General features: G+C 59.9%; 2 protein-coding genes across 3 annotated transcripts; both read left to right on the top strand.

Annotated features, from left to right (window-relative positions):
- Window positions 1-1,174: 1,174 nt before the first annotated feature.
- On the top strand, window positions 1,175-10,647 carry TWF2 (twinfilin actin binding protein 2). 2 transcript variants are annotated; one of them, XM_082414530.1, is made up of 9 exons: window positions 1,175-1,352; window positions 5,072-5,149; window positions 7,215-7,393; window positions 7,805-7,900; window positions 8,135-8,239; window positions 8,388-8,513; window positions 9,211-9,361; window positions 9,478-9,599; window positions 10,037-10,647. In XM_082414530.1, exons 1-9 carry the CDS (start codon window positions 1,328-1,330, stop codon window positions 10,202-10,204), a joined length of 1,050 nt encoding a protein of 349 aa, XP_082270656.1. In that variant the 5' UTR covers window positions 1,175-1,327; the 3' UTR covers window positions 10,205-10,647. The 2 variants fall into 2 exon arrangements, with proteins under 2 accessions (XP_082270656.1, XP_082270655.1); XM_082414529.1 differs by lacking the exons at window positions 1,175-1,352; window positions 8,388-8,513 and having other exon boundaries at window positions 4,965-5,149.
- Window positions 10,648-13,347: 2,700 nt separating this feature from the next.
- On the top strand, window positions 13,348-18,358 carry TLR9 (toll like receptor 9; the record flags this gene model as incomplete). Its single annotated transcript, XM_082415026.1, is given in 4 exon segments — window positions 13,348-13,380; window positions 14,088-14,210; window positions 14,212-14,226; window positions 15,150-18,358. Coding segments are annotated over 4 exon segments (3,219 nt in total). The 3' UTR covers window positions 18,198-18,358.
- Window positions 18,359-19,492: the final 1,134 nt, after the last annotated feature.

The raw sequence follows: 19,492 nt of genomic DNA, 5'->3' as shown, positions 1-19,492 counted from the left end.
TCCAAGAGGTCAAGGTTCTTATGGTTCTGTGGAAATGCGAAGTGTTCTTGTGGAGGCCCACTACACAGGCTCAGTCCTCAGGGCGTGCACAGGAAGATGAACAAGAAAATCTTTCAATTTTGTGTGAGTTGGACTCTCAGGAGACCAGAAACCCAGGGTCTGGGGCACACAGAGGAGGGCTCAATTCTGCCTAGTTAGGGTGGGGTAGAGGGACAGGGAGCAGGGAGCTCATGCTGGGGCTAGATACCAGGCAGGCCACATCATCCATCATCAACTCTCAGCAACCCCAGCCCCCAAAGCCCACCTCCTTTCTAATCTTCCCATCCAAAGTCCCAGGACAGGCTCTGACTGGACAGACTGGGGTCAAGTGCTCATCCTGACTCAGTCACAGTGGCCTAGAAGATACATTATGTTGGTAACAGCAGGCAGGGGCTGATGCCAGAGAAGGCAAGTCTGCTGTGTATGGAGCCAGAAGTTGATTAGGAGTTGGGAAGTTTCTCAGACTCACCAAGCTCTGACCCTCCTTCAACCTCCGGGCCTTTGCACACGCGATTCCCTCTTCTCAGAAAACTTTTCCCTCGCTCTACCAGGCTTTCCTCCAGGTCTCCAGTCAAATATCACCTCCTCCTAGTGGTCTCTTACTCTGCACAGGGCGCTCACTGCCACAGACACAGCTCATTTGCTGACTGCCTAGTAGAATGTCGGTCTGGGCTCCCACTGCTAGGGCAGGGCCTGCGGGCCGGGACGCCTCGAGGAGCCCAGGCCCCACAGGAGGCGCTCAAGAAACGTCTCCGAGGAAAGGGATGCCACTCAAACGCACGCGCGCCCATCCACACACAGACCACACCCGCCCCCCGCCCGCTTTAAGGCCACAAGTTGGGGTACGCGTGGATCCCACCCACCTACAAACCCACCGGGCCGGAACTCACGGACACACCCCAGCCACAGACCACTCGGATCACGGTGCACAGGCTCAAACACGCGTGCGCCCACACACGCTCGGCCACACGCAGGCCCTGTTCTCTGCCACAAACACGGCACGCGCAAGCGCGCGGACAAGGCGATCAACTCAGTCGCGGGCCCACCCGAAACCAGGCGCCCACTACGCGCACGCGCTGCCCCGAGTCCCCGCCCCCTCCGGGTCTCGCCCGTCAGGGGCGGGGCGCTCTGGGGGCGGGTCTGCGGCACCGCCCGGGAAGCTGCGCGAGGCTGGGCGGCCGCCACCACATCCTCCTACTTCTTTTCCTCCTCCGAATCCAAGCGAGCCGAGCCGGGCCGGGGCAAAGCCTAGGGCTCCGAGGGCGCGGGCGGAGCGGGGCACAGAGTCATGGCGCACCAGACCGGCATCCACGGTGAGGGCGGATGGCGGACGGGCAGGGGGCCGAGGGTCAGTGCTGACGGCTGCGCCCCCTTGCTGGCTCTCGGCCCCTGTTTCTTCCCCGGCACCAGCCTGGGGAAGCTTCCTGTTCTCTTTTGCAGCCGCGGGTCGCCTGGGGTGGGCACATCTTGGTGGGATGCGGACTTACTGTGCATAGTTGAGGGTGGGCGTACATGTACGCACACAGCTGGGGTGGAAGTATCGGTGTTCCCATCTATGTATTTTTGCCTGTGTGTGCCCATCTTTGTATTTTTGTTCCTTTCTGGGGGTGGGTGTACCCGGATGTGCACATCTGAGGGAGTGTGCACGCATGTGCACTTGTCTTGTGTGTACAGTCCTGTGTGTGCACATCTGGATCTGACTGCTTGTGTACATCTAGTGCACACGCACTAATGGCTGATTGGACACTGTCGCATGGAATCATCTTTAGACATCAGTGTTTCGTGACTGTGTGCACATGTCTGTGGGTGTCTGTGTGCGTGTGCACAAGTTGGGTGCATTTCAGTGTTCATTTGTTACCATGGATGCGTGTATGGCTCGTATTGGTTTGTGTCTGTGTGAGGAGGGTGCCCTGACCTTGGGCTCTTCCTGGGACCCTCACGAACTAGGCTGGGAAAAACCTGGGACAGGTTTTTTTCTAATTGGGATGTGGAGAGTCGCCAATCTGACCTTGACCTCTGATCTCTCTGCCATTTTCCACTCTGATCTCCTGAGTCTGCCCCAGCCAGTGCTGGAAGGCTTCTGCTCCAAGCTGGAGGCAGGGAAGAGGGTCCTGACCCTAGAGATTCCAGGCCAGCTCTCCCGACCCCAAGCTTCTCCAGCCCAGAGCATCACCCTCCTCCCCCAAGGGGCGGGTTTCCTCCTTATACAGGATGGGGAAGAAGCAGTGGCCAGGAGCCAGGTGTCCTGACCCTACCTGGGCCTCAGTGTCCTCCTGTGTCACTGGCCTGGGAGGGCTGCCTGGCCTGTGGGGAAGGCCCAGATAGCCCAGTGGTTTGGCTGTCAGCCACTCCTCCCACCACATCAGGATTCCCTGCCCTGGGCCATCACCATCAAGCAGCCTGACCGCCTGGATCTCTGCTTGTGGTTGTGGCCGCTTGGTGGCTGGCCCTGAGAGGGTTTCCCTGGCCACACCCCACAGGACCAGAAAAGGCAGGGGCCTGGGTCTGGGCCAGCCATTCTCCAAGAAGAGCTGGAGGGGCGGCTTCATGACTCAGCCCCACAGAAGGGAACAGCCCCTCACCGGACCTGCCCCTTCCTTCCCCTTTGTCTGATCATTGCTGCTGCCTCCAACTGAGAGGGGATCAGAAGTTAGGGCTCCTCCTCCCCACTCTAAGCTGACCGGTCCTGTGGCCTGGGCCCTTCCTCACTCCCTCATTTCCATATGCTGCGATGGGCCTGCCTAGGGGAGTCTGAGGGCTGAGCCCCCCTCCCAGCCCTCCTTCTGCCTGGGAGCAGCCCACTTCTTCCCATTTTTGTCCTGAGGAGGTGGCAGGAGAGATCACCCTGGATGCCCAGGTGCCAGCCCTGACCTGGCCATAGGTGTGGATCTGCTGCCTCAGAGCTGGGCAGGGGAGGGACCTGTAACCTGAGGCTTACTGGGAGGGGGGTGGGAGGTAAGGCAGTGGGGGGTGGGGGTGGGGGACATGAATCTTTGATGATAGAGGCTCAGGTGTCCCAGGCCTGGCCTCTGGATTATTGATGGTGACTGAGGAGGCATGGAGGGGGATGTCTCTTCCACTACTGGGGTGTCACTTTGTTCTGGTAACACTAGAAGGGGCGTGTCAGCCTCTCCCTTGGGAGAGGTCTGAGCAGGTGGAAGTGACAGCTCAGCACGGTCCCGCCGTCATTACAGTAATAAAAAATTAATAATTGCTCGGACTTCCCTGACAGTCCAGTGGTTAAGACTTCGCCTTCTGCTGCAGAGGGTGCAGGTTCATTCCCTGGTTGGGGAGCTAAGATCCCACATGCCTCAGGGCCAAAAAACCAAAACATAAAACAGAAACAATATTGTAACAAATTCAATTAATACTTTAGAAAAATGGTCCACATCAGAAAAAAATCTTAAAAAAATATTAGTAATTGTTACTAGGAGAGGCTCTAACCATGTGAGGGGTATTAGCTCCATGTTATAGATGAGTTTGAGGTTCATTGAGGTCAGAGGTCACAGATAGCTATGGGAAAGGTGGAGCCCCTGAGGTCAAGCTCTTCATCAGGGACCTGCTTGGGGTCCTCTGAGGGGCAGCTCTGTCCTGGCCCAGTGGGGCTGTGTCTCCATGCCATGCTGCTCTCAGCCCCAAGGGCCTGCCGGGCTTAGCTGGGACCCTGCCCACCCAGTGGCCTTGGAGTGTGGTACACAGCGTGAGGTCTCAGGCTCAGGGTCACCCTGCATGATGGGCACCTGAGGACATGACCAGAGTTTGTTTTCCTAAAGGCCCCCCCCACCCCGCCCTCGAGCTGCCGGGGCTGGGTCCTATAAATATTCTCTGACCTCAGCCGTCCAGCTGTGTTCCTGCAGAATTCTCCTGACCCCTGGGCAGCCCCAAGGTCATGCTGGCCTGGCCCTGTGCACCCAGAGACCCAAGTAGGTCCTTCCCAACTTGGACCTTGGTTTCCCTCTCTGAACCACCAGTGGATCTGTGACTTCCATGGTTCCCTAGCTCTGACCATGATCCTCACTTCTGCACTTGGGTCCTTGGTCACTGGCTGTCACCTTTCAGCTCTGTGGCTCAGGGACCAAGACAGGGTCTGTTTTGAGGAGACCCTGAGAGTCACTCATCTTTCCAGCTGCCTGGTGGTGGAGGCTTATCGCCCCCTGGCAGGGCTGTGCCAGGGCTGGCCTGGCTCCCCAGGGCCTCTCAGGGTTAGGCAGCGTGGCTGGTGGGCTGGGGCTGGGTGTGCATGCATGTGTGTCAGTGTGTACCTCTGTATTTCTGTGTACACTTTGTACAGCCACTTGCCTGTACACACATGTTAGCCACGCTCTGCATTTGCCTGTGTGTGAATTTATTAGTACCCTGTATCTGTGTGTGTGTGTCTGTGTGTTTGCACGTTTAAATGTGTGTTTAAATGTGTGTGTCCATTTATGTTAGACCAGCTGAGTGGTGTGTTCATATATGAGGGCGTTTGCATTTCTGTTCCTCTCTCTGTCCCATAGTGTTTATGTGTTTCGTTCACACATGCTGGACTGAGTATGTACCCATTGGCACGTGCAACATGCAATGCATGCGTGTGTGTATGCGTGTACATGTGTGAGTAGACATAGTGGGCAGTGCGCATTGGGAGCATTTGTTCTTGTATTTCTGTCTGTGGACATGATGGTGCTGGGAGTGTCCCAGGCCAGCTCTGTGCTGGGCCTTCTTGGGGGGCAGGGGACAGGAGGGGGCTGTTCACTCTGGCTGGTTTGGCCTGTCCCAGAGCCCGCCCCATTCTCGGGTGGGCTGTCCCATCCCCATGTGCCCTGTCAACAGAGCCATCCCAGCCAGCAGGCCGCCTGCCTGCCACCTCTGCTGGCTAAATTTGGGAGCTTGTGTTCAGCGGCTGTCTCAGGTTCCCAGTCACATGGGGGGCCGTATTTAACCCGGCTCCCAGCTCCGCCACCAGACCCCCAGGACAGAGCGGGCCCTGAGTGTGTTCCTGCCCACTGTGCTCCCTCTGTCTGCTCATCCTCCACCATGTTTCTTGTTCTGGTAGCTACCGAGGAGCTGAAGGAGTTCTTTGCCAAGGCGCGGGCTGGTTCTGTGCGGCTCATCAAAGTCGTCATTGAGGACGGTGAGTGCTTCCTACAGGCGAGGGTACAGGCTGGTGGCTGGACCCCGTTGCTTCTCTGGGAGGTGGGGGGACATTGGCCTCCAGCCCCCTCAGGACCTCAGTTTCCCATCTGAAAATGGGAGGTGTCTTGTAGGAGAGCGTTGGAGGTGGGCATGGTCATTCTGCCTGTTACACTGAGTAGGAAGCTGAAGCAGGGGGGATAGCAAGGAGAGCCCTCCCTGGGGGGTCCCGCCCAGCCTCCCCAGAGGCTCTGTAGTTGGCCGTTGGCCTAGTCAGGGGGCTGGGCTGGGTTAGGTAGGGTGGCAGGGGGTGAGTAAGGCCAGGCACTGCCCCGTGTGGCTAGTGCCACTCACCTCCCTGTGTGGTCGGCAAGCCTGGCCTCGCTTGGCCACTGGCTGGGGGAGATTCCTAAGGAGAAGCCAGGGCCCTGCCTTTGGGAAGTGCCCTCACAATGGGGAGAAGGGACTCGTGTCAGCCTCTTTGAGAGCAGGACTAGGGGATTCCGTGCTTGGCTAGGCCTTGACCTGGACCCGGGATACCTGGGGCTTCCGCAAGGGGAGGTGCTGGGGATATAGGGGTTGGGGGGGCAGGTGAGCTTGAGCTGAGGCCTGAAGTGGGGAGGGGCTTTGAGGAGGTAGAGGATTAGACTGAGGCTTGGGGGGACTTGGGGTAGAAGAGTCCTGGGGTAGAGGACAGCTGAGGGGCTGGCCCTGGAAGTAAAGGGTACAGACTCCAGGACTGGGGGTGGGCCGGGCCGCCACAAATCCTTCCAGCCCTTCTTGGTAGCCATGCAGTAGTGGGCCCTTCTGGGGGCTCCCCGAATGGGCTTGGTGCCCAGCTGACTTTTCACACATTGAATTGGGTCAAAGCAGGGTCTGCCCAGACCCAGAATTCACCCCAGGCTTTAGGGCCAGAGTTGTGCTGGACTTTGTCCAGGGTCCCCACATTCAGATGCCCTCAGAGGCTGGGTCAGGGTCATTGGGGTAGGTCAGCCTCCTGGACCCCTCCAAAGAAGGGACCCCAGTCCTCAGCCTTCCCTGTCGCCTCCCAGACAGGTCGTCCCTGTAGACGTTTAGCAGGAGGAGTCTCTAGGTGAGCCCTTACCTGCATTCAGCATTACAGCTGTGGGGGCACCTGGGAGTGCCCAGGAGGGTCCAGGCCTCCTGACAGGCAGCCATTGCCCAGCTCCCACTGAGTGTGGCTTGATCTGATTTTTCTAGAGAAGCCATGAATTCCACTTCTTATGTGAAACTTCCCAGTTTGAAAAATGTTGGCAACAAATTAAACAACTTGGGCAGTGCTGTTGGGGTCCAGTCGGCCCGTGACCGCTGGTTTTCAGCCTTGATCCCATCTGCGCTCTGGGAGGATAGGTGAGGAGGCCAAGGCCAGAGGGAGGCGGCTGGGCTGGTATGCCTGGCTTGTTGGGACTCCTGGACAGCCAGGCCCCTTGCCCCCCTCAGGAGGGCCTGGTGGTCAGGTGCCGGTACCTACTGGCCAGGCGGTGATTGTCCCCTTGCCCCAGTTCTTCCTCTAGCCTGGGCCTGTGCACATCTGGGCTGGTGTTCGGTGCCACACTAAGGCCCTGTGGGCTGATAGGTCAAGTGTATGTCCAGCCTCGATACCCCATTTAGCCACTCTGCACCAGCCAGGGAGGTAGCAGGCCTGGTCGGCCCCAGGCATTAAGAGGTTGGCTGCTTTTGATTTGTTACTTCCGGGGAAGCTGCAGCTGGCGGGGGGCAGCAGGGTAGCTGTTTATACAGTGTCTGGTAAGAGCCCCTGTCTCCCTCTTGTCCATGTGCCTTTGCGCCTGCAGATCCCTGTGGCCTGAGGCTGTGATCCCACTTCCCATAGCACATTCGTTCTGAGAAGGGTGTGCTGGGGGGTCTGCTGGAGCCCCAGGCTGAGGGAGGAGGGGGCAGGAGGTGGCCCAGTGGGGCTGTGTGCTGAGGAGCTGTGCGGTGGGTCTGAGTGTGTGGGTGTCTGTGAAGGGTCGCGTTGTCGATGGCTGTGGGCACGTGGCTGTGTGTCTTGGCTACTCCTTGGCTCACCTGGCCTCTGCCCCCAGAGCAGCTCGTGCTGGGTGCCTCGAGGGAGCTGGTGGGCTGCTGGGACCAGGACTATGATGGGGCCGTGCTGCCGCTGCTGGATGCCCAGCAGCCTTGCTACCTGCTCTACCGCTTGGACACGCAGAACGCCCAGGGCTTCGAGTGGCTCTTCCTCGCCTGGTCACCTGATAATTCCCCTGTGAGTCCTAGGGACCCCTGCCCAACCCCCAGATTGGAGGAGGGGGGAAGCTGGGTCTGATTGAGATAACACGGCCCTGCCCCGGGAGTCTGAACGGGGGAGACATCAGATCCTGCACTAGAGAGTACGAGAGCAAGGGATGAGGTCCTGCGCTTGGAGCCTGGGGTCTCTGAGAGCGTCCAGCCAGATCAGCCTGACTCTGGGAAGCAGAGGTTGGGCTGGACAACGGCTCCCCCTGCTGCCTGAGCTGACCTACTGCAGCCTCGCCCCCTCTGCTGGGTGCTCTGCTGCGCCCTCTGCTGGGTGTGTGGGCCCAATGAGGTGACCAGGTCCCCACCCAGAGGCTCTTGCCTGCTCCTGGACGGGCAGCCCTGCCTGGAGGGGTCTCATGGCTTGGCCCCCACCCTTCAGGTGCGGCTGAAGATGCTGTATGCAGCCACACGGGCCACAGTGAAGAAGGAGTTTGGGGGCGGCCACATCAAGGATGAGCTCTTCGGGACTGTGAAGGTAGGCCCCCTCCCCTGGGCGCCCCTCGCCCCCTTCAAGGCCAGGACCACTAGGTTGCGGTCATGGACCCACAGAGGGTGAGGTGTTATACAGGCTCACAGAGTAAGTGGGTGCCAGGCTTGGGGATGAGTAGGGAGGGCTGCGAGGGTCCAAGGTCTGCAAGCTGGGGTGCTTAGTGGACTTCTGCCAGCCCACCCCAAGGTGCTTATTTACTCCTCTGCATCCACCGGCCAGGATGACCTCTCCTTTGCTGGGTACCAGAAGCACCTGTCATCCTGTGCGGCGCCTGCCCCGCTGACCTCGGCCGAGAGAGAACTTCAGCAGATCCGTATTAACGAGGTGGGTGCGCTGGACAGGGTGGGCAGAAGTCCTGGCCCGAGGCCCTCGAGGTCACGTCAGGCCCTGCTGGCCAAGCCTTTGCTCCCCAGGTGGGCTACACCCTGGTTTGGGCAGGTGAGGGCCTTGCTCAATGTTCACCTGTCCCCAGGTGAAGACAGAGATCAGTGTGGAGAGCAAACACCAGACCCTGCAGGGCCTGGCCTTCCCTCTGCAGCCTCAGGCCCAGCGGGCACTTCAGCAGCTCAGACAGAAGATGGTCAACTACATCCAGCTGGTGGGTGCGCGTTCCCTGCCCTAGGCACACACTCAGGGTGTGCTGCACCTCCACCCTGCTCCTGCGCACACGCATGAGCTCACGTCAGCTCACCCATGTACTGGTGGGAACACGCCGCCCTCCATCCCTACCCGTTCCCTACAGTCGCCACGTGTGGTGGCTGCACTCTGTTCCCCTACCCTGCCCGGCCCCGGCTCACCCACAGGGACTCCTGTGAGACACTGTCCCTCAATCCGCCCTCCACGCTGCGTACACACATCACCCCTGGGTTCACCCCTCAGCTCTGAGCCCCTTCCTGTCCCAGACTCCCTCTGCAGCCCCCTGACCACCCCCTTTCCCCAGCCAGGGTCCCTCTGCCCCAGTGGTCCAGCCTGCCCCCTTTCAAGCAGAACGGGTCCTCAGCTCTGAAGATAGGCTGGCCCAAGGGTGATGCCTCCTTGAGGTGAAGGCCCTCCCCACTGTCCTGTTCATTGTCCTTGCTGGGACTTGCTCTTCTAGCAGAGTGTTCAAAGGGGCAGAGTTGGGGCTGCGCCCAGGAGTGGCCTCTTCAGAGGGACCCACATGGCAGGATGGGGGAGGGGAGCCCCGGGAGAGGGAGATGACAGCAGGTTCCCACCTCAGGGAATTCTTGTTGGCGAGGGTGGGCCTGGGCCCTCCCCCGCACGGTGCCCTCACATCTCCCCCTGCCCCTCGGCAGAAGCTGGACCTGGAGCGGGAGACCATCGAGCTGGTACACACAGAGCCAACGGACGTGGCCCAGCTGCCATCACGGGTGCCCCGAGATGCCGCCCGCTACCACTTCTTCCTCTACAAGCACACCCATGAGGGTGACCCCCTGGAGTCTGTGGGTGAGTGGCCACAGCAGGGCCCCCGCGCTGGCCCACAGCTGGGTGGGCCGCCTGCAGGGGCCATGGGGCAGCAGGAGTCCCAGGCCCACCGCGGCTCACCTCCCTGTTCTCTGCAGTGTTCATCTACTCGATGCCCGGCTACAAGTGCAGCATCAAGGAGCGCATGCTCTACTCCAGCTGCAAGAGCCGCCTCCTCGATTCCGTGGAGCAGGACTTCCAGCTGGAGATCGCCAAGAAGGTGGGCGCCCATTCCCTAGGGCCTCGCCTCCCAGGGCCCTGTCACCCCACCCTCCACGTGGGGCATCAGGGTCCCGTGAGAATGGCAGAGCAGGGGCATTGTTGCCCTGTTGGTTGGATGGGGAGACTGAGGCCCAGGGAGTAGTGTGCATAGCCCAGGCTGCCCAGGTAACTGATGTCTTGGACAAGCCCCAGCTGTGACACCCATAGCTCTCCTTTTCCTGGGTCTGGAAGGCAGGTAGGGGGTGACAAGGCCTGCAGGGCAGCAGGCCCCAGGCTCTGTGCTCTTGGAGGTGCATTTCAGGTGGGGATCTGAGAGGACACCCCAGGGCTAGAGTGAGAGAGATCAGGGGTGTGCCCCAGGAGTGGTGACCAAGGGTGGTGTGTGTTAGGGCCCTCCACCCTTGGAGTGACCGACCACTGCTTTGCCCTGCACAGATTGAGATTGGCGACGGGGCGGAGCTGACGGCCAGCTTCCTCTATGACGAGGTGCACCCCAAGCAGCACGCCTTCAAGCAGGCCTTCGCCAAGCCCAAGGGCCCCGGGGGCAAGCGGGGCCACAAGCGCCTCATCCGTGGCCCCGGCGAGAATGGGGACGACAGCTAGGTGGCGGGACCCGAGCCCTGCTGGCATGTGGAACTGTGGGGCTGCCCCTACCCCACCCCCACCCCATCCCCGCAGCCACCTCCCTCCTTCCCAGCCTGGGCTCTGGGGTGGCCTCCTGTGGGCAGCAGGAGGGCTGGTGAGTGAACATTCTTGCAGCTTCCGAGGACCACTGGGCTGGCATTTTGCGACCCTCCCCCTTTGCTGTTCCTGCCTCTCATCCATGTGCCCAGGGCATCTGGGGACCCTGCCCAGCTGGTTCAAGGGGCTGGGTGGGGGACCTGGCATGAACCTGGCCCCCAGGGGAACTGAGACTAGGGTCCCAGCATGGCCCAGAAGCCTTTGCCCACAAGGGGTGCGGTCATTTGGGGCTGGGGCAGGGGGTCATTGCAGGACGAGATGGTTGAATGCTGTATTTTTTAAAGAATAAAATATTTTTAAATCAACAGTTGAGTCTGGCCCTGAGGGACCATCTCTGGCACCAGGAATGGGGAAGCCCTGAGCGTAGAACTGTCCCCTCCCAATGCAGAAGGGGCCTGTTGGCCTGCTAGGTGGAGCCCCAGCCCTCCCGGCTGCAGATGTGTGGGAGAACCTGTGTTCCTGTGTACGAGGGCACGGCGTGGAGAGGCCGGCTTGTTGATGGGAGCTCCATCCAAGAGGCAGGCACACCTCTGCTGTGATATGGGAGATCTGGGTGGATTCGTTTTCTGTGGCTGCTGTAACAAAGTACCACAAACTTACTGGCTTAAAACTACACATTCATTCTCTCACAGTTCTTAAGTCTGAAATGAGTCTTACAGGGCTAACGTCACAGTTTTAGCAGGGCTGTTTCCTTCTGGAGGCCTCGGGGGAATCCATTTCCTCACCTTTTCCACCTTCTAGAGGCCGGTTGCATTCCTTGGCTTGTGGCCTCTCCATCTTCAAAGCCAGGGGCATAGCATCTTTTCTCTGATTCTGCTTCCCTCTGCTTCCGTTGCCACGTGGCCATCAGTAGTCAAATTCCCTCTGCCTCTGTCTTATAAGGACATTGTGATTGTATTCAGATAATCCAGAATACTCTGCCCATCTCAAGATCCTTAACTTAATCCCACCCGCAAAGTCTCTATCACATAAGGGAACATATTCACAGGTGCCGGGGATTAGGACATGGACCTCCTTGGGGGCCTGCCACACTGAGTAAGCTCTGCCCACTAGGTTTCCCGGCTGCCGTGGGGCTGAGGCATGGTGGCTGTTTCCGTGGACCTCTGGATCTTGGTGTCTCCAGCCCGTGTGTGCATGTGCAGACTTCACTGTCAGCTCATTGGCCCTCTCTTAGGTACCTGTGTTCTGCCCCGAAGGGCCTGGGTTTCTGGTCCCAGGGAGTCTGGGAGAATCTCCCTCAGGCTTGGGATTCAGCAGGAACCAGAACTTCATTCTCTGTCTCTGAGAAGTGGATGGAAGACTCCTCCCATCCTGGGTGGGAGGTGTGCAGGGGTGGGGACATGTGGGGCCAATGATGGATTCAGCTGCAGGATGGGCACCGTCCTTTTTCTTGAGAGTGCACCTTGGGCTGGGACTCAGGGCAGTATTCTATCCCTGGGGCCTCTCTCAGCCCCTACTAAAGCCCTCATTTATTATTTTTAAAATTAATTTATTAATTTATTTATTTTTGGCTGTGTTGGGTCTTCGTTGCTGCGCACGGGCTTTCTCTGGTTGCGGCGGGCAGGGGCTACTCTTCGTTGCGGTGCACGGGCTTCTCACTGCAGTGGCTTCTCTTGTTGCGGAGCATGGGCTCTAGGCTCGCGGGCTTTAGGCTTGTGGGCTTCAGTAGTTGCAACACACAGGCTCAGTAGTTGTGGCTCATGGGCTCTAGAGCGCAGGCTTAGTAGTTGTGGCGCATGGGCTTAGTTGCTCCAAGGCATGTGGGATCTTCCTGGACCAGGGCTCGAACCCATGTCCCCTGCATTGGCAGGCGGATTCTTAACCACTGCGCCACCAGGGAAGTCCTAAAGCCCTTAGAATTGTAGGGAGGAGAGCTGGAACCCTAGTCAGAACCCAGAGAAGGAGGCTGTCCTTTCCCACCCCAAACACTGGTTCTCAGGTGAGCAGGAAGACAATGCCATCACCTTCAGACTGCTAAACCACCTGGGCCTGTGCACCAGCTGGACGCCTGGCAGCTTGGCACCTGCCTGCCGTGACACCCATCCAGAGGTGGGCACAGAGAAGCACAGAGAAGCTTCCCCCTCCCAGCAGAAGCCCTATTTGTTTGTTCATTCATTCACTCATTCATTTAACCATCACTCAGAAACACTCTCTGTGCCTGCCCAGGGCTGAGTGCTGGAGACCCATGGATTCAGCAAATATTGAGCACCTACTATGTGCCGGGTACTGTGCTGGGCTCTGGGGACACAGACAAAAAGATCCTTGCCCTCAAGTAGCTGACATTCCAGCAGAGGAATAAGAGAATATACAAGAAACCATGAAAAATCAGTATTACGGTGTGTTAGCAGGTAAAAACTGTTAAGGACAAATTACGTATAAGAGCTCAGGAATACCCAATCTGGGGTAGGGGGTTTATAAGAATGTCAGAGAAGACCTCATTGAGAGGGTGATGTGTGAGCAGAGATGTAAAGGTGGTGAGGGAGGGGACCATGTGAGTATCTGGAAAAAGCTTCAAGACAGAGGGAACGGGGACTCCCTGGTGGACCAGCGGTTAAGACTCCATGCTCCCAATGCAGGGGGTCCAGGACTGATCCCTAGTCAGGGAACTAGATCCCTCATGCCACAACTAAAAGATCCCACACGCCACAACGAAGATCCTGTGTGCCGCAACTAAGACCCAGAGCAGCCAAATAAATGAATGAATGAATGAACGAACAGCACATTCAAAGACCCTGGGGCAGGAGAGTACATGGGTGTGTTCAAGCCACAGCTAGAAGGCCAGTGGCTGGAGACTGGTCAGGGAGGCAGTGGGAGGGCAGATACCGTAGGACCTTGCTGGCTATGATGTAGACTGGTTTTGACCCCAGAAAGAGCCATGGAGGCGTCTGAGCAGAGGAGGGACCTAATGTGACCTAGGGGTCTAATGAGAATAAGCTGTGGGGCTTGAGAGCAGAATCAGGACAGCCCTGAGGAGGCGACGACTGCACTGGTCTAGGCAAGAGGTGATGGCGGCTCAGACCAGGCTGGTGGACGTGAAGGTGGGGGGCAACGGGCAGATTCTGAACATGGAGCCAGCAGGACTTGCTGAGGGTCCCAGGTCACCTTGAGGCTTTGGGCCTGAGTGATCTGTTATGATTACCTGGGTCAGAAGGATCGTGTGAAAAGAGCCTCAGGGGAGGATGAGCCAGGAGGTCCCAGCTGGTCCAGCCATGGGGTTTGTGCTCTGACGGTGTGTTGGGAATGCAGAGGAGGCCCTGCTTCTAGAGAAAGCGGCAGCTGCAGTGGGGCAGGTGAGCCTGGGCAAGGCCAGTGCTGCCCCCCGACCCCGTACGCCAGGCCCGGCATGGCACACAGAGCCCTGGGGATGGGGCCGCAGGGCAGGAAAGGGCAGTGTGGGAGCTGCTGGCCTTAGAGTGCTGCCTGGGGGCAGGGGCTGAGCAGGCCCTGGCATGGGTGTCAGCAGCCCACCCAGGTCTGGCACTGCCCCTAATTCCACTCTCTCACTGACCTTAGACTGGGCTCTGGGTGGTGGTTTCTCCCCAGACTTCCCAGAGGACCGGTGTGAGGACCATGTGGGATGTGGCGGATTCTTAGGACAGGCTGTGGAGAAGAGGGCGGGGGGAGAGTGGAAAGAGGAAGAGGTGAAGGGGCCGGCTGCCACCTGACTATGCAAATGGCCTCTGACTCATTGCATCCCCCCGACACCCCTGCCCTGGGCATGGGGTGGGGGAAGGAAGGGGGCTAGGTTATTGTGAAATTCTCACTTCCTCTGTTCCCCGAGCCGTCACCACGGGAAGGGGCTGTGAGTGTGAAGCATCCTTCCCTGCAGCTGCTGCCTAGTCTGCCAGCCAGACCCTCTGGAGAAGCCCCCCTTCCCTGTCATGGTAGGACAGCGGCCCTCAGTCCCCAGGGAAGGGGACAGTGGGAAGTGGTAGGGAGAAAGGTGGGTTTGGTGGCTGCAATGGTGAAAGGGACAGTCACCCAGGTGGCCCTGGGGAAACTCACTGAACCCTGAAGACATCAGAGCAGAAGACTGTCTCTGAGCCATGAGACACAAACCCACTGCTTGGGTGAGGAGGCTGGGGCCTAGGGCTGTGCTCAGTGGTGGTGCTGGGCTGCGAGCAAGGGGACCCCCAGGCTGGGCGCTGTCTGCCCTTTGCTGCCCAGCCTCCCCTCCAATCCATTCTGACCCACAGCAGGTTGAGTGCTTGGGCTGGGTGAGGTGGGCAGAGGGGGAAAGAGCTGGGCAGTGCCCGCCCTGGCCAGGGCCCTGGGTGGTAGCCAGCCTGAACCCCAGCAGGAGACCCTCATTCCCACCTCTTGGCCAAATGCAGAGGGAGGGCTGGGGGAAGCCTGGTAGAGAGCAGAGGGAGATTTTCAGGGGGCTGGAGGGAAGGGAAGATGCCTCCTTGCTCAGGAGGAAAGAGAAATGACCTCTGAGGAACGGAAGGAGAGAGTCGGGGAGAGCCTGGTGGCCCTGTTGACCACCTACCTGGCTCTCCTGTCCAGTTGGGGTTTGGTTGAATGAAAGCTCTAGATCATGAGTCTGGATTTCAGGTCCAGAACCAGTTCTGACTCCCCGTTCTGAGTCAAAGGCTGGGCCTCAGACCTGAGTCCAAGTTCCCTGTGGGCCTTGGAGGTGGGATGGGCACTGGGCAGAGAAACAGGAACCTCCCTGGAGGGCTGGGAGCCCTGCGGGAGACCCCGGGGGGGCGCAGGAGAGGTGGAGCTGGGGCCGTGCCCTCACACGGTGCCCACCCCGCAGGGCCCCTGCCGTGCCCGGCACCCCCTTTCTCTCCTGGTGCAGGCGGCAGCACTGGCTGCAGCCCTGGCCCAGGGCACCCTGCCTGCCTTCCTGCCCTGTGAACTCCAGCCTCACGGCCTGGTGAACTGCAACTGGTTGTTCCTGAAGTCTGTGCCACACTTCTCGGCCGCAGCGCCCCGGGCCAACGTCACCAGCCTCTCCTTGCTCTCCAACCGCATCCACCACCTGCATGACTCCGACTTCGCCCACCTGTCCAGCCTGCGGGTCCTCAACCTCAAGTGGAACTGCCCGCCAGCCGGCCTCAGCCCTATGCACTTCCCCTGCCACATGACCATCGAGCCCAACACCTTCCTGGCCGTGCCCACCCTCGAGGAGCTGCACCTGAGCTACAACGGCATCACGACCGTGCCCGCCCTGCCCAGGTCCCTCGTGTCCCTGTCGCTGAGCCACACTAACATCCTGGTGCTAGACCCCACCCACTTCGCCGGCCTACACGCCCTGCGCTTTCTGTACATGGACGGCAACTGCTACTACAAGAACCCCTGCCACCGGGCACCGGAGGTGGCCCCGGGCGCCCTCCTTGGCCTGGGCAACCTCACGCACCTGTCGCTCAAGTACAACAACCTCACGGAGGTGCCCCGCCTCTTGCCCCCCAGCCTGGAGACCCTGCTGTTGTCCTATAACCACATTGTCACCCTGGCGCCCGAGGACCTGGCCAATCTGACCGCCCTGCGCGTGCTCGACGTAGGTGGGAACTGCCGCCGCTGTGACCATGCCCGCAACCCCTGCATGGAGTGTCCGAAGCACTTCCCCAAGCTGCACCCCGACACCTTCAGCCACCTGAGCCGCCTCGAAGGCCTGGTGTTGAAGGACAGTTCTCTCTACAGACTGGACAACAGATGGTTCCGTGGCCTGGGCAGGCTCCAAGTGCTAGACCTGAGTGAGAACTTCCTCTATGACTGCATCACCAAGACCACGGCCTTCCGGGGCCTGGCCCGGCTGCGCAGGCTCAATCTGTCCTTCAATTACCACAAGAAGGTGTCCTTCGCCCACCTGCACCTGGCGCCCTCCTTCGGGGGCCTGGTCTCCCTGAAGGAGCTGGACATGCACGGCATCTTCTTCCGCTCGCTCAGCGAGACCACGCTCCAGCCGCTGACCCACCTGCCCATGCTCCAGATTCTGCGTCTGCAGATGAACTTCATCAACCAGGCCCAGCTCAGCATCTTCGGGGCCTTCCCGGGCCTGCTCTACGTGGACCTGTCAGACAACCGCATCAGTGGAGCTGTGAGGCCGGCAGCCACCTTGGGGGAGGCGGATGGTGGGCCGAAGGTCTGGCTGCAGTCCAGGGACCTCGCTCCAGGCCCACTGGACACCCTCAGCTTGGAGGACTTCATGCTAAGCTGCAAGAACTTCAGCTTCACCTTGGACCTGTCACGGAACAACCTGGTGACGATCCAGCCAGAGATGTTTGCCCGCCTCTCGCGCCTCCAATGCCTGCACCTGAGCCACAACAGCATCTCACAGGCGGTCAACGGCTCGCAGTTCGTGCCGCTGACCAGCCTGCGGGTGCTGGACCTGTCCCACAACAAGCTGGACCTGTACCACGGGAGCTCATTCACGGAGCTGCCGCGACTGGAGGCGCTAGACCTCAGCTACAACAGCCAGCCTTTCAGCATGCAGGGCGTGGGCCACAATCTCAGCTTCGTGGCCCAGCTGCACTCCCTGCGCTACCTCAGCCTGGCGCACAATGACATCCATAGCCGTGTGTCCCAGCAGCTCTGCAGCGCCTCGCTGCAGGCCCTGGACTTCAGTGGCAATGCCCTGAGCCAGATGTGGGCTGAGGGAGACCTCTATCTCCGCTTCTTCCAAGGCCTGAGAAGCCTGGTCCTGCTGGACCTGTCCCAGAACCGCCTGCATACCCTCCTGCCACGCACCCTCGACAACCTCCCCAAGAGCCTGAAGCTGCTGCGTCTCCGTGACAATAACCTGGCCTTCTTCAACTGGAGCAGCCTGGCCCTCCTGCCCCAGCTGGAAACACTGGACCTGGCGAGAAACCAGCTGAAGGCCCTGAGCAATGGCAGCCTGCCGTCTGGTACCCGGCTCCGGAAGCTGGACCTCAGCGGCAACAGCATCGGCTTCGTGACCCCCGGCTTCTTTGTTCTCGCCAAGCGGCTGGAAGAGCTCAACCTCAGTGCCAACGCCCTCAAGACGGTGGACCCCTCCTGGTTTGGCTCCCTAGCGGGCACCCTGAAAATCCTAGACGTGAGCACCAACCCGTTGCACTGTGCCTGTGGGGCGGCCTTCGTGGATTTCCTGCTGGAGGTGCAGGCTGCCGTGCCCGGGCTGCCCAGCCGGGTCAAGTGTGGCAGTCCGGGCCAGCTCCAGGGCCGCAGCATCTTCGCACAGGACCTGCGCCTCTGCCTGGACGAGGCCCTCTCCTGGGACTGTTTTGGCCTCTCCCTGATGGTGGTGGCCCTGGGCCTGGCTGTGCCCGTGCTGCACCACCTCTGCGGCTGGGACCTCTGGTACTGCTTCCACCTGTGCCTGGCCTGGCTGCCCCGGCGGGGGCAGCGGCGGGGCGCAGACGCCCTGTTCTACGATGCCTTCGTGGTCTTCGACAAGGCGCAGAGCGCAGTGGCCGACTGGGTGTACAACGAGCTGCGGGTGCAGCTGGAGGAGCGCCGTGGGCGCCGGGCACTCCGCCTGTGCCTGGAGGAGCGTGACTGGCTACCCGGCAAGACGCTCTTTGAGAACCTGTGGGCCTCGGTCTACAGCAGCCGCAAGACCCTGTTTGTGCTGGCCCACACGGACCGGGTCAGTGGCCTCTTGCGTGCCAGCTTCCTGCTGGCCCAGCAGCGCCTGCTGGAGGACCGCAAGGACGTCGTGGTGCTGGTGATCCTGCGCCCCGACGCCTACCGCTCCCGCTACGTGCGGCTGCGCCAGCGCCTGTGCCGCCAGAGCGTCCTCCTCTGGCCCCACCAGCCCAGTGGCCAGGGCAGCTTCTGGGCCCAGCTGGGCACAGCCCTGACCAGGGACAACCGCCATTTCTACAACCAGAACTTCTGCCGGGGCCCCACGACAGCCGAATAGCACAGAGCAGCAGCCCAGCATGCCTCGTCCCCCCCTCTACTTGCCTCTCTGCCTGGGATGCCCCAACCTGCCTTGCTCTGCGAGACCACTGCTCTGCCTCCCCCTCCCCCCAGCCCCTGGCATATAGCAGGTACTTAATAAATGCTACCGGAGGGCCAACAGCTAACCCTGAGCTCACTGGAGGTGTGAGTGGGAGGAAAAGGGGAGAATTCTCCAGGCCTTCCTAAAATGAAGGGGAGCAAGAGGTGATTTGGGGGTAATTGCCATGGAGAAAAAGAGAGGGCCCACGGGGCATGGGTCCGCAGGGGAGGGAAGATGCTAAGGGCAATTGTGTTCACTGGCATCTTTTCAGGGGAGTCTGAGGAAGACCACCGAGTGTGGCCTTGGTCTTTCCCAGAGAGCAGGCTGGGTCTTCTGCCCCTGTCAAACCCTCCCCAGATGCCCAGTCCTACCGAGCTCAGCATTCCTCTGGAACTGGCCTCAGGATCTGCCTCCTTCACCAGCTGGAACTGAAGCTGCCTCAAGGGCAGAGAACCTGCAGGCCCCCTTCATTTCTGACTGGCGCCAGATTCCTTGGAGGCGGCGGCCCTGGGGAAGGTTCATTCCTAAGGAGATGGGGCAGATTTGAGGCAAGTTCAGAGGGGTGATTGTGCCCTCTAGTGGCCATGTCTGTGCTGCACCCAGGAGGCTGGTCCAGGCTGGGGAGAGGAAGGCCTGCGTGTGAATCCTGGCAGCAGCGAGCTGAGAGTCAGGGAAGATTCTAGGGTGAGCTCACAATCCATCCCTTTCTGTTTCCACCTAGAGCACATGCTCAGTCTCTCTGTTCTGACATCAAATGGACACCTAGATGAGCCGCCACCTCTCACAGCTGATTGCACTTAGGTGAGAGTTGCAGCCAGGATGGAGTATGTGTTTCTAGTTTTGATACTAGATTTCAGTGTAGATTTTGGGATACTGCCAGGAGCCTTGATGCCCACATGCCCAGTGTTTGGAGGCAGCCTGTTCACGGTCTCCACAGGTGTTTGGGGAGTTTTGGGTCCTGTCAGGCCCAGAGTTCTTGTGGTGCTTTGCCCAGGCCAGCTGCCTCACCATCCCCACAAGTAAATCTGCCCTTTGAGGAGCAGAGGAGACACCTGCAGCCTCTCAGTCAGAGCTGGGGCCTGGGGCGGTGGGAGAGTGGAACCAGCTGAGCTGGCCCAGGCCAGTTTGGGGCAGCTCAGGGGCTCAGGGCCTCTGGGCTGGAAGGTTGGAGCTCATGTAGACTTGGCTAATCTTGCAGCCCTGGTGGAGCTGGG

The sequence above is a fragment of the Balaenoptera physalus genome (genome assembly GCF_965194825.1).
Source record: "Balaenoptera physalus genome assembly, chromosome: 11".
NCBI classification, from domain to species: Eukaryota; Metazoa; Chordata; class Mammalia; order Artiodactyla; family Balaenopteridae; genus Balaenoptera; species Balaenoptera physalus.
The sequence above is the reverse complement of the archived record's forward strand: the minus strand, read 5'-3'. Positions and strand labels throughout refer to the sequence as shown.

Coding starts and splice junctions, on each gene's coding strand:
- TWF2 (XM_082414530.1), top strand. CDS start 1,328: ATGGCGCACCAGACCGGCATCCACG. Junction 1,353..5,071: donor GCACCAGACCGGCATCCACG/GTGAGGGCGGAT, acceptor TTGTTCTGGTAG/CTACCGAGGAGCTGAAGGAG. Junction 8,514..9,210: donor TGGTCAACTACATCCAGCTG/GTGGGTGCGCGT, acceptor GCCCCTCGGCAG/AAGCTGGACCTGGAGCGGGA.